The sequence below is a fragment of the Malaclemys terrapin genome, chromosome 10 (assembly GCF_027887155.1).
Source record: "Malaclemys terrapin pileata isolate rMalTer1 chromosome 10, rMalTer1.hap1, whole genome shotgun sequence".
Lineage (NCBI taxonomy): Eukaryota > Metazoa > Chordata > Testudines > Emydidae > Malaclemys > Malaclemys terrapin.
Genome location: NC_071514.1, coordinates 19,010,635 through 19,024,311, shown reverse-complemented (window position 1 = coordinate 19,024,311; position 13,677 = coordinate 19,010,635). Strand labels below are relative to the sequence as shown.

General features: G+C 43.6%; 1 protein-coding gene across 1 annotated transcript; it reads left to right on the top strand.

Annotated features, from left to right (window-relative positions):
* Window positions 1–300: 300 nt before the first annotated feature.
* On the top strand, window positions 301–13,197 carry HDC (histidine decarboxylase). Its single transcript, XM_054042173.1, has 12 exons — window positions 301–403; window positions 2,623–2,795; window positions 3,323–3,436; window positions 4,966–5,088; window positions 6,245–6,379; window positions 6,948–7,091; window positions 7,357–7,423; window positions 8,198–8,360; window positions 8,475–8,565; window positions 10,638–10,736; window positions 11,959–12,060; window positions 12,261–13,197. Exons 1-12 carry the CDS (start codon window positions 376–378, stop codon window positions 13,005–13,007), a joined length of 1,986 nt encoding a protein of 661 aa, XP_053898148.1. The 5' UTR covers window positions 301–375; the 3' UTR covers window positions 13,008–13,197.
* The last annotated feature ends 480 nt before the right edge of the window (window positions 13,198–13,677 follow it).

Here is a 13,677-nt window from a genome sequence, read left to right as displayed (position 1 = left end):
GTCTGGGTTATTTCATGGGGAGTGATTTACTCTGTGGCTATTGACAGAGACTGAACACCAGGCTGCATTCCCAATAGTAAAAAGGGTTAATGGAGAAACAAATCATCTGGAGGAAATTACCTTAGACATCAAAAGAGTGCAGGGAAAACACACACACACACTCTGAGAATTACAGTGGGGAGGAGTTAGATACGTAGTTCCCACTACATTAATTTGCCTACGCTAACCCTTCTCTGAAATGCGTGGGTCTGGCAGATAAAGAGAGGTATAAAGGCTGAAGGATGAGCAGCCAGCAGTGAAGGAGGACAGAGCTTCCTGCAGCCAACTGAAGATTCACAGCCCAGATTGGAGGGGGTGACTTTGGAAGGAGCCATCATGGAACCAGGGGAGTACAGAGAGAGAGGTGAGTGAGGCAGATCTTCCTGCGGGCTTCTCCAGGCTATCAAAGTGGGTGGGTGGGTGGCAATTTGCTTGCTGGGAGAAGAACTGTTGTGGGGCTGGGAGTGGTGCATGGCAGTCCAGATGGATTTAAGGTGACCAGATGTCCCAATTTTATAGGCACAGCCCTGATTTTGGGGTCTTTTTCTGATATAGGCTCCTATTACCCCTCCCACCCCCGTCCCGATTTTTCACACTTGCTGTCTGGTCACCCTAAGTGGGTTCTGCACACTGAAGTGAACTTACACACACACACCCAAGCAGGCTGACACTGTGCACTCGGGTTAATGGGAGTTAACACTGTAAAGCAGCAGGAGAGAGATTGGGTGGAATATCCCTCCAAAGATGAGTTTCAGAGGATGGCTCTGATGTCAGTTCATTTCCTTGCAGTTATAAATAAAATACTACAGCAGCCTACGGCAATGGTCCATAGCCCTGCAGTCTAGACAGGGCCGGCTCCAGCCCAAGCAGCGAAAACAAACAAACAAACAAAAAAGCCACGATCGGCGGCACTTCGGCAGCAGCTCTACCGCCGCCACTTCATTCTTCGGCAGCAATTCAGCGGCAGGTCCTTCCCTCCGAGAGGGACTGAGGGACCGGCCGCCGAATTGCTGCCGAAGAGGCCGGACATGCCGCCCCTTTCCGTTGGCCGCCCCAAGCACCTGCTTGCTGCGCTGGTGCCTGGAGCCGGCCCTGAGTCTAGAATAACCTTATGGGAGAGGGTTGTGTTATGTACTGTGGACCAAATGCCAGCCTCATTGACACCCCATGAAACCCTGCTGATGTCAGAGTGGTTGCAGAGGAGTAAATCAGGGCACAGCTCAGGCCCATTAGAACGTGTCATATAGTTTAAAAGTCAGGCACACTCCATGTCTGATGAAGGAAAGGGAGAGTGTCTAGCAAGTGGAGAAGGAGCCCAGAGCCGTGATTGCTTTCAGGGAGTGACGGGATAGACCCTGACCAGCACAGAGAGAGAGAGGACGATGAAAGGTTTGAGCATGATCTTTATTTCTCTGAAACACACCATTTTAGCCAATTTCAGTTGAGGCTGAGACTATCTGAATATCCACCAGTGATTAGACACTGCGCCACGTTACAAGGCACTTGAGAAATACTGTCTGATACTTAACACTGACATAGCTCTCTTCATCTGTGATCTCAGAGCTTTTTACAAACATGCTATAAAGGGCTCTAGGCCACTTTACAGATGGGACATGGAAGCACAGAGAAGTTAAATGTCTGACCCATTGACAGAAAGAGCCAGTTCAGAGCTGGGACCAGAACCCAGGTCTCCTGGCTCTGGGCTCCCTGCCTTTTCCAGAGAAAAGGCTGTTTTCCTTCATGAGGAATATTCAGAAACCCTTTGCCTTTGGGAGGCTGTTTCACAAATGCATCTCAGCTGTGGTGTGCACTGTGTGTGTTCTTAGGGGAACAGGAGAGTACAGGTCCACAAGGCTGTTATAAATTAAGTGTAGTAACTGAAACTATTACCATGGAGTCTGGTGCTCTTTTATTATATGGGCAATGAAACAAGTATATTGCCAAGCAAATGCTATCAAGGGAAGTTCTTCTTGGGGACAGAGAGAGTCTTAAGCAAACTCTCAAGGCACTAGCCAAAGTCAGCTTCTGAGGAGAGATGCATTTTTAACTAAATTCTAACAATCTGCACTGGAAACCCTGAGGCTACTTTGAAATGGTCACTGAAGAGAAGCGACTGCCAAGCACAGGGGTCCTTAGTGTAGGTTTAAATGTAGTTGGCATTTTAAGCATTTTACAGACATGAGTGGATTTCCTTTGTCTTCCTCACCTGCTCTTGAGTTAGGGGGGGTTGAGATCAAGGCACTTTAGAGTTTCCAGCCACTGTTCATGGGGGGACCATGGGGATACCGTTGAAAGCCGAAGCCTATCACTCACGATTTGCCTTCACTGGGTCACTCCCAAGAAACGTGTGAGATACAGTACAAGAAGCAGGTGACTTACAGGGGGAAAACGTGGCTCTTTTAACGTACTCAGTTGAGTTTTCCAAGCCTTGATAGCTCTGGAGTGTCCATTGTATTCAGTACTGCAGCTATGCATTGAGCAGTTTGATAACTGAGCCCTATCAAATGCAAAGAGTGTGTGTGAATTGCTATGTGCTGTTGTTCCTATGGCCTGACTTCAAAGGGCACATTCTGCTTCTTCCAGGGAAAGAAATGGTGGATTACATTTGCCAGTATCTAAGCAACGTGAGAGAGAGACGGGTGACTCCAGATGTGCAGCCTGGTTACATGAGAGCCCAGCTGCCAGACAGTGCCCCTGTAGAGCCAGACAGCTGGGACAACATCTTCAGAGACATTGAGAAGATTATCATGCCTGGGGTAAGAATTAGAGTAGAACTGGACTCAGGAAAGGGTCATTACCATCCAGTGTGAACATCTGCACCCTGGGAATGAGTAGTTCATAGTGAACTCTACTTAATTAACTAGCACAGGCATTCTAACAGGGGAGAAGATCCATGGGATTACAATTAAATAATGGTGAAATCAACTAGTCACTCTTGCAGCAAACTCCATAAAATACAATTATAAGCCTCTCTGAATAATCTGATTTAAAATAAAGTTACTGTAATGGATGGTTGCCAGAGGACCATTATTTCCTGTTTGAAAATGTATGGCTGTATGTTTAATTTAGATAAATACTTCTGGCTTAGTTTGGAGTTTATCTAGTTACTGCATATTACTATCTTTTGAAAATGCTCTTTTGCTGTTAATGTTGAAACTTGCTGTTATCAGATCTTCAGCAGGGAGTGGTGAGACTTTCCTCTCACATTGTTTTAATCTGTATGGCTGGTTCAGAGTTCTCTGACATTGTTCCTGATATAATTTCTCTGCATCCTCTGATCTAGGTTGTCCATTGGCAGAGTCCACATATGCATGCCTACTTTCCAGCTCTTACCTCCTGGCCTTCCCTGCTGGGGGACATGCTGGCTGATGCTATTAACTGTTTGGGATTCACATGGGTAAATAATGTTGTTTTTATATAGTTTTGAAATGCTGTTCCTTGGTCTGTGTTATGCAGAAGTCCAGACCAGATGATCATAATGGTGTCTTTTGGCTTTAAAATCTGTGAATCAATAAATTAATGTATTTACTTCAAACCATTTTAAGCTGTTTGCACAACTAAAATATAAAACTGCTTTAAAAAAATCTCCAATTTTTAGATGTCATAATTTCAATGAATGGCAGCAAGAGCAGGAATGATACACCAGTAAGGGCTTGTGTGCATATAAAGTTGTTCCTGATTTAACTGTTCCTAAATGACTCCATGTGCGGATACTCTTAATCTGGAAAAAGAGTAGGGTTGCCAATTTTGGTTGGATGTATTCCTGGAGGTTTCATCACATGACAATCTTTAATTAAATATTAATCTTTAAATCCTGGAGACTCCAGAACAATCCTGGAGGGTTGGCAACCCTAAAAGCCTTGTGCTTATTTAGCTTAACCCAACTGGAGCTAAGCTAAACTACCTTAATGTGTGTTAACCTGCAAGTACAGACAAGCCCTAAGAGGCAAAATGACAAAAATCAACCATTAGGAAGGCACCTGGTCCAGCTTCATGTTTCTCTTTGCTCTTGGTATGGAAGTAGCACAGCAACCTCCAGTAACAGTCCCTGTCAATTCCCTTGGGCTTATGTTGGTTTAGACTAGGTCAGTAGGAGTTTGGAGATCACCCTTTCTCAGCATGGAGGCTCACGTTGCAAAAGTGGTCAAAAGTTTTTGTGTGTATTGCAGTAGTGATGAGATCAGGGGTCGGCAACCTTTCAGAAGTGGTGTGCCGAGTCTTCATTTATTCACTCTGATTTAAGATTTCGTGTGCCAGTAATACATTTCAATGATTTTAGAAGGTCTCTTTCTATAAGTCTATAATATATAACTAAACTATTGTTGTATGTAAAGTAAATAAGGTTTTTAAAATGTTTAAGAAGCTTCATTTAAAATTAAATTAAAATGCAGAGCCCCCTGGACTGGTGGCCAGGACCCGGGCAGTGTGAGTGCCACTGAAAATCAGCTCACGTGCCCCCTTTGGTACGCGTGCCATAGGTTGCCTACCCCTGGGCTAGATGCTGTCCAACGCGCTTGCAATCTGAACAGACAAGACAGACCAAGGGTAGGAGAAAGGAAATGTTATTAAACATATTTGACAGATGAGGAACTTGCCTAAGGTCACAGAGGAAGTCTCTGGCAGACTTGGAATTGAATCCAGATCTCCTGAGTCCCAGCCTATGGCCTTAACCATAGACCATTGCTTCTCTCTCAGAAGTTCCAGTAACTTCTTTTGGGATATATGGGATATCCTCCCATTTTTCTTGGACATGAATGTCAGCACAGCAATCCATGGCTTGTCAAATCCAAACTAGTCTACTGTAATGGATATTTTAAAAACTGTTGTATTGTCACTTAAGGAAAACATAGGGTATGAGGTTTACTATCAGAGGGTTACTATCAGAGGGATTAAAACATGACTGACTCTATTTGTTCCAATTTCTAGGCCTCCAGTCCAGCCTGTACAGAACTGGAAATGAATGTAATGGATTGGCTGGCAAAAATGCTGGGCCTTCCAGATACGTTCTTGCACCATCACCCAGACAGCCAGGGAGGAGGAGTATTACAGGTAGGATTGCTCAGTGGGTGTTTTGCAGAATTGATTCGCACACTTCAGAATGCCTATTCCTTTGCTCAAACAAAACTCCCTTTAGAAGTTAGTGGAAGTTTTTACCTGAGGTAAAGTTTCCAGGAGTCCTGTGTCCAATTCTGGGTACCACATTTTAGGAAAGATGTGAATAAACTGGAGAGAGTCCAAGGAATGCAACAAAAGTGATAAAAAGTTTAGAAAACCTGACCTATGAGGAAAGGTTAAAAAAACTGGGCATGTTTAGTCTTAACAAAAGAAGACTGAGAGGGAACCTAATAACAGTTTTCAAATATGTTAAGGGCTGTTATAAAGAGGATAGTGATCAGTTGTTCTCCATGTCCATTGAAGGTAGGACCAAAGGCAATGGGATTAATCTGCAGCAAGGGAGATTTAGGGTATATATTAGGAGAAACTTTTTAACTCTAAATGTGGTTACATTCTGTAATTTTAAAATTCAATTTTTATGTAGAACCATTGCATGATGGGTCCCTGAGTTACAATATAGGAGCTATTTCTCTTTGGACCTGTGTTATTGCTAAATGAGTCAACACAACTTTTCCTTCTGATTTCTTCATTTCACATCATCCTTGTATGCTCCAAAATTATGTGAAACCACCTGGGGATAGTGGATACTTCTCTAGCGACCTTTCTTTATTCCAGTAACCCTACCCCATTTACTTCAAGTCCTGTGTACTTTGAATGTGTAAGAATTGCAGGATCCGGCCCTGCATTTTTAACTGCTTCCATAAGCCCTCCTCCAATGCCCACTGAAGTCAATGGAAAAACTTCCACTGACTTCAGTGGGCCTTGATCAGGCCCATAAATTCTGTGGATTATACTACTTTATAGCCAAAGGAAAATGTACAGTACTTTCTTCTTGTTAATGCTCTCCTGCTCGTTCAAAGCACACAGCATTCAAAATGCATCACTTTCTGCTGCTGGCCCACAGAGACCAGCAGCACAATGGAGACGATAAGTGGGGTTCCACTGCACATGAAATAACTTGTGGCAGAAATAAAATGGGGGATGGATAAGATGATTGCTTTAGTGACTAGCAAATCCATGCCAAACTAGCAAGAAAGGAGGAAAACTCTTCTGGATATTCTGCAATTAATAACCAGCTGTTTCTTTGCAGAGCACTGTTAGTGAATCAACCTTGATTGCTCTGCTAGCAGCGAGAAAAAACAAAATTCTGGAAATGAAGGTTTCGGAGCCGGATACTGATGAGTCCACACTGAACTCTCGTCTTGTTGCTTATGCATCTGATCAGGTAGGTTTCCACTGTTATGAATAAACAAATTAGCTCCTGTGTTATCAGACTGAATAATAACACTTTGCAATTTTATATTAGTAGTCAAAGTACTGTGCTGCTGTGAATGAACCCTGAGGTGGGCGGTGTTAGTCCCGTTTTACAGAGGGAAAGCTTTTACAGCAAAGTGAAGTGCCTTTCTTAAGGTCATAGTGGCACTAAGAGATCCCCATTCACCTGACTCCCACTCCTGCACTTAGCCCTTCTTCCTTCCCATTATTGGCCAAACCTCCCATGTGCTCCATCCAGAGCACAGCACCTGAGAGATCATCTGTTTCCCCAGAACATACATATTGCCATAGAATAGATGCTGGAGCTGGATCTCCCTCACTATAAATGAGATGGATGTTCTTGGTAAGGGCCTCTTGTTTTTGGAACTTTCTCTTCTCCCTTGGTTCATCTGTGCCCAGATTTGCTATCCTCTTAGGCACACTGCAAAGCACATTTCTGTTCTCTCCTTCCTACGTCTCCAGAGGAGGGAATAGAGTGAGGGAGCTGTATTTCTAGGCAGTTCTTTCTGTTCTTTTAGGCTCATTCCTCAGTAGAAAAGGCTGGCTTGATTGCTCTTGTGAAGATGAAATTTCTGCCTGTGGATGAGAACTTTGCCCTCCGAGGCGAAGCCCTGAAGAAAGCCATCGAAGAAGACAGAAACCAAGGCCTAGTGCCTGTCTTTGTAAGTTCTGCTTTCGGATACTGACATATTGGTGTATTATTATTGTCCATGTAAAAATGTGTCTGAATCACTTTGCTACTATGGTAACAATAATGAATTCAAGGTAGAAATACATGTGAATAATTTACACTTTGGTCTGTTCAAATAAGAAGGTACAATTTCCATTCTGACTGAATTCTTAGCCTGATTAGTTCTTGAATATGTGGGTCAAAAAAAAAAAGATTATTTAAATATCCCATCTTGACAAGTCTTTGTTTTCTTCCAGGTTTGTGCGACGTTGGGTACAACTGGTGTCTGTGCTTTTGACAGTCTATCAGAGCTGGGTCCAATTTGTAAGCATCTCTTTATCTATAAGATCATATACAGGCAGTAAAGGGAGGCAAGTGTGGGATTTTTTGTGGAGCCAAGAGCAAACAGGAAACCACTATTCAGCTGACCTTTTAGGACCTGATTCAAAGACCTTTGGAGTCAATGGGAATCTCTCCATTAATGTCTGCGATGTTTGAAATAAGCCATTAAAATATGTCCTGTTCAAAATGCATGAAATTCACCCACTAGCAGAGGTTCCATGGATGTTCCAGTCTGGAAGAGGTTTTGAAAGTAGGGGCTGGCAGGACATCATTGTGGCCACTAGGTCTATGTTTCAAAGGAGTGGGAAGTGATTGTGAATCCTACTCCAGCCCATGTTCTGAATTGTGGGTGCAGTGAGACTGGTGTGTTGCTGCTTACATTGCCATTGGTTGGGTGGGGATTCCATTCTGCTGGGATCCCCCGATTCTGGCTTTGTGGTGGGGATGTGATGAGGAATTTCACTCACTGTCAGTACAGATGACAGGACCTCAAACTTTAAGAGGCTGCCTTACAGAGGAGGAAGGATTAGCCAAGATTCTGTCATGAGAAGAGATGGGCCTATCCGGATCCAATCTTTTCCAGTGGATTTAGGTATTTGATGCAGAAACATCTTTGAGATGGACTGGTCTGTCTTGCTTCCACACTCTTTTCTCTTGTGTCCTAAACAAAATGTAAACCTACTTCTCCAGAATGGAGAAGCTACATGTTAACTCACTGAGCCACCATGACCCCACACACATTTTCTATTTCTCCAGGTGCCGCTGAGGGTCTCTGGCTTCATATTGATGCTGCCTATGCAGGAACTGCATTTCTCTGCCCTGAATTTCGATTATTTTTGAACGGCATTGAATATGCAGATTCTTTTGCTTTCAATCCTTCTAAATGGATGATGGTTCACTTTGACTGCACTGCATTCTGGTGAGTAGAGCAAAACCATCAAAGGGAACGAACACTCAAAGTACAACATACAAATTGCAAAGTCTTCCTCTGAGGATTTTTTTTACTAAGCACAATTAATTCTATTATTGATAGGGTCAAAGACAAATACAAGTTACAGCAAACCTTCAGTGTTAATCCCGTCTACCTCAGACATGCCAATTCAGGGGCTGCTACTGATTTCATGGTAAGTAGCCATCTGAACCAATACTTTACATTTCCTACAAAATGGTTGAACAGAAATTGTCAGATTCCTAATACTCCTGGAGCATGTTTCATGTGATGATAAGAATATCTCTAATGCAGACTATAGAAGCAATCATAGTGAAGTGTAAATACAGTTTAAATAGGGGAGCGTAACATGAGCTCTGGCAGTAAGTCTGCATTGAGAGTAAAATTGCACAGAAACTCTTCTAGATCAAATATAGAAGCTAGAAGTGATAAATATAGACGCTAGTTAGGTTAATCAAACAACACTTGGATATTACAATCTTCTGTTGCCCTGGACATTTTTTGTCTGTGTGTACTGAGGTATTGAGCCAGATTCTCAGTTGATCTAATTCAGTAAAGCTCAATTAACTTAATTGGCGCTACATTAAGTGACATCAGCTGAGGATCTAGCCCACTGCCTCAGCCAGAAAAAGGTCACTTCCGTGCAGGGGCGGCTCTATGTTTTTTGCTGCCCCAAGCACGGCAGGCAGGTGGCTTTCGGTGGCGCGCCTGCAGGCTGGTCCTCTGCTAACGTGGATTCGGCGGCATGCCTGCGGGAAGTCCGCCGGTGCCGTGCCATCAGTGTCTCCTCCGCCGAATTGCCGCCGAAACCGCAGGACCGGCAGACCTCCCGCAGCCATGCCACCGAAAGCCGCCTGCCTGCTGCCCTCACAGCCACCGGTAGGCCACCCCCCACGGCTTGCCGCCCCAGGCATGTGCTTGCTGCGCTGGTGCCTGGAGCCGCCCCTGCTTCCGTGTAATTTATTGTCAGAACAGTTCCAGTTGATGGGGTTTTTACATGTTTGCGGGGCTTATTCTGTTTGTCTTATTCCTACTCTAACCTACAACAATTATTCTGATACATGACATAGTTATGGGAAAACATGTAAACAATGGAAATTCCTTGATTTGAAACAGCAGTAAAATAATAACATAAATTAAAACTTCTTTGGGCTTTAAATGCAGCTGTTAACGGTGGTGGGGAGCTAAGAAGCAAATCATTTCAGATCTAGCTAACTAAATCTGAATACTGTGTTACAAAATAATATTCTATAAGACCAGTGTTTCAGCTATGTGCTCATCAAGGTTCTGAAAAAGGCAATTGTTTTCTTTCTTGGTCTCAGTATAGCTTATTTCTTTAATTAGCATACATTGCTCCCTCTGGTGGTTAATTTGGAGGCATGTAGTTTTGTGGATTCTGTGATATAGTTTCTTTTTTTTAAATTTCAGAGTAACAGCCGTGTTAGTCTGTATCCGCAAAAAGAAGAACAGGAGTACTTGTGGCACCTTAGAGACTAACAAATTTATTAGAGCATAAGCTTTCGTGGACTACAGCCCACTTCTTCGGATGCATATAGAATGGAACTTATATGTTCCATTCTATATGCATCCGAAGAAGTGGGCTGTAGTCCACGAAAGCTTATGCTCTAATAAATTTGTTAGTCTCTAAGGTTCCACAAGTACTCCTGTTCTTTTTTTTTAAATGTCGTCTGGTCCCTCCGTTAGATGGCTGCCATTGCTTTTTCTAATTTTTCTAGTCTCATTTGTCTCGTTCATCCTTTAGGCCCTGATTTGGGAAAACATCCCTCTTCAGGACAGCAGCTAAGCACATGGACAAGTCAATGGGACTTAAAGTTAAGCATTGCTGTCTTCAATTGCAATGGACTAATCATGTTAAGTGTTTTCCTGAATCAGGACTTTAATCAGTTTAAACTGCCCTCTGCACTGTGAACCGGAATAATAAAAATTAGTAATGCTTTACAAAAAGTTAGACACATCTGGGCGCCAACCACTGTAATATCTGAGTGCAGTAGCCAAAATATAATGTTTTTCAGAACACCATGGGAAAATAACTCACAGAATCTTCCTCTAATGACTGTTTGTTATGCCAATTTCCGCATTCTTTTTTACTCAGGTCAAACTCCTTGTCTGAGTAAGGGTCACTCATCTGAGAAGAGGGGTGCAGGACCACACTTTATTATGCTGAAGTGGGACTCTCTTTAAAATTGTTTTTTTCAGCTTGTTGATGTGCCGTTGTTTTGTTCACAGCACTGGCAAATTCCACTAAGTCGTCGGTTTCGCTCTTTGAAGCTCTGGTTTGTGATTCGTTCCTTTGGGGTGAAAAAGCTTCAAGCCCACGTCAGACATGTATGTGAATTAACTGGACAAGTGTTAACATATTGATATTGCTTTTCAGCATCTGAGTCCATTAAACACAGCTGTGAGGCTGAGTAGCAGAGATCCTCTCACACATGAAGTTTGTGTATATCTGAATGCTATTGACAAATGTATGCTGCTTTTAGCCGGTTACAGGTCTTGACCCTGTAGTTCCTAGGGAAGCAAAATTCTCATTGGATTTGCTAGGAGTTTTGCCTAAAGAGGGTCACAGGAGGGGCCATACAGACAAAATCTTTTTTTTCAATCCTCCACCAACACAAAGAGATCTCCATGGGGAAGGAGGTGAGTTATGAAGAGGTCAGGCAAGCAGATCCAACACCCCTCTGCACTCCACAAAGCAAGACTCTACAGAGACTTTCTTTGGATCAATGTGGGGGTAGTTCTGGAAGTAGGCAAGGGCGGGGCTTCATGGTCAGTGTGTCTACAACTATGCAAATCCACAGGCCTAAACCCCTGAGGCCTTGGCTACACTTACCAGCTAGTTCGACGGCTGGAAATCGAAGTTCTGGGTTCGACTTATCGCGTCTAGTCTGGACGCGATAAGTCGAACCCGGAAGTGCTTGCCGTCGACTGCGGTACTCCAGCTCGGCGAGAGGAGTACCGCGGAGTCGACGGGGGAGCCTGCCTGCTGCGTGTGGACCAAGGTAAGTTCGAACTAAGGTACTTCGACTTCAGCTACGTTATTCACGTAGCTGAAGTTGCGTACCTTAGTTCGAATTAGGGGGGGTAGTGTAGACCAAGCCTTAGTGTAAGTACAGGAAGCCACAGTATGATACAGCATCAGCCGTGGAGTGTCTCTACTGGTGATCCACTGCCCAGAAGCATGGGGACAGATTCCATTCTCCAGTGTTCCTCCAGAAAACCCTAGCCAAGCCCAGTCATCCTAGTTTTGTACAGATATCAAGGGTTCATCAGTAAGGGTCCGATTCACAACCCATCAAAGTCACCGTCTTTCCATTGATTTCAATGGGTTGTGGATCAGGCTGTGAATGATCAGGCCAGATATTTTGGCAACTGGATGAAATCTTTATTATTTTGCAAAGCTGAGAACCTCAGTGTTTTGGCAGTAGGTGTGTGAGGTTGTGGTTGGGGAGGGGAGTTGGCTTTATTTATCTACTTAATTTTGCATCTTATGCATTGTTTGTCATTCACGAGAAATAACCACTTTAAAGAAAAACATTTTAAATTACAGGGCACTGAGATGGCCAAATACTTTGAATCTTTGGTCAGAAGTGATCCCCTCTTTGAAATTCCTGCCAAGAGACACCTCGGATTGGTTGTATTTCGTTTAAAGGTAAAGATGATGATGATTTTGTATTAATTTTGGAATGAATCAGCAGTAGCCAGTGTCATGTCTTCCAGCTTGATTGCTACGGGTAAGGGTTATATGAAGGAATGTAACAAGATCACTAGCAATTGTTACAGACTGTTGTAGATCTCTAATATGCAAAGTCCACTGTAATATACATTTCTTCTTATATATTTTTAAAATAGGGTCCTAACTGGTTGACAGAAAAGGTCTTGAAAGAACTGAGTAAATCTGGCAGCCTCTTCCTCATTCCAGCTACCATTCATGACAAGTTCATCATCCGCTTTACTGTAACATCTCAGTTCACAACCAGAGAGGACATTCTGCGAGACTGGCACATCATCCAACAAACTTCAGCCCAAATCATTAACCAGCATTACATGCTGCATCCCAGCAACTCTGCTGATGGGGCCAAAATCCCCAACATAATAAGTAACCCCAGTCCTATTGCTGATAACGGTATTTCTCCGTTTCAGACGGAGGTAGGTGAACACAGAGCGCCTTCCAGAAAGATAATAGTGCAGCCTAAAAAGGTAGCAGTCAGTCCCACTACATGTGTGGTCAGTCAACACCTGGAAGCCCAAGTGGATCCTCTGGATGACTGCTTTCCAGAAGATGTCCCAGATGTCACCAAACATAAGTTATCCTCTTTCCTATTCAGCTACTTATCTGTACAAGACAAGAAAAAGACAGCCCGCTCCCTCAGCTGCAACAGTGTGCCAACCATTGGCCACCCGAAGGCAGCAGCCTCTGAGAAAAATGGTTCTCACCCTAGTGATAAAATCCTTTCCAAGCTGCCCAAAGAGGTCATGATGCTCAAAAAAAGTGCCTTCAGAAAACTGATCAAGTTCTACAGCGTCCCTAGCTTTCCCGAATGCAGCATTCAGTGCGGCATTCAGCTGCCTTGCTGTCCTCTGCAAGCAATTGTTTAATAGGTGAAACAGATTGGCCTCCCCAGGCGGAAGAGAACCAAAGTTTGCTTATTCATATGCAATATTACCTGCTACCATGTTTGATAGAGAAACAATGTGAATGATCATTAAGAAAAGTCCTGTGCTTATACCGAAGCAAAACACAGTGTGTATTTATTGATTAAAATGACAAATAAACCTCTTAAACCTGTTCTGTGAAGCTCCTCCTTCCAGACTGCGGTGGGGTTTGAATTAGATTTTGGATTGTTAATTCCTGCTTTGCCAGAAGGCTGTTCGTAGGTAGCAGTCTGGATTCGTTGCTGATTTAAATGAGGAGCAATCCCACTGGCTTCAATGGGAATGCATGAGGTGTAGCTCAGCTCTGAATTTAGACCATTTATTCCAGTGGCTTGATTTTGATTGAAAAGTTACTGGGACTGATTCACACCTGTGGGAGCAGGGGATGCTAACAGCTCCTCCTCACTGTGCCAGAGAGAGGAGTTCACTCATGCTGCCCTTCCCAGGGGCTGGCAGACAAAGGCAGCTTCAAGTCAGGGAGGGCTTTGCAGGAGCCCTGCCTCCATATCTATTCAATTAGTTATAGGCCCTCATGATAGTGGGGGTGGTGGGCAGCCTACACCATTGCAAACCCTGCTCCAGGCAAATTTACCACTGCTGGGCACCTGGAACA

Bases quoted from the DNA above. Each gene is read 5' to 3' on its own strand.
- HDC (XM_054042173.1), top strand. From the start codon at position 376: ATGGAACCAGGGGAGTACAGAGAGAGAG. The intron at 404-2,622 runs GTGAGTGAGGCA...TGCTTCTTCCAG, and splicing joins AGGGGAGTACAGAGAGAGAG to GGAAAGAAATGGTGGATTAC. The intron at 12,061-12,260 runs GTAAAGATGATG...TTTTTAAAATAG, and splicing joins TGGTTGTATTTCGTTTAAAG to GGTCCTAACTGGTTGACAGA.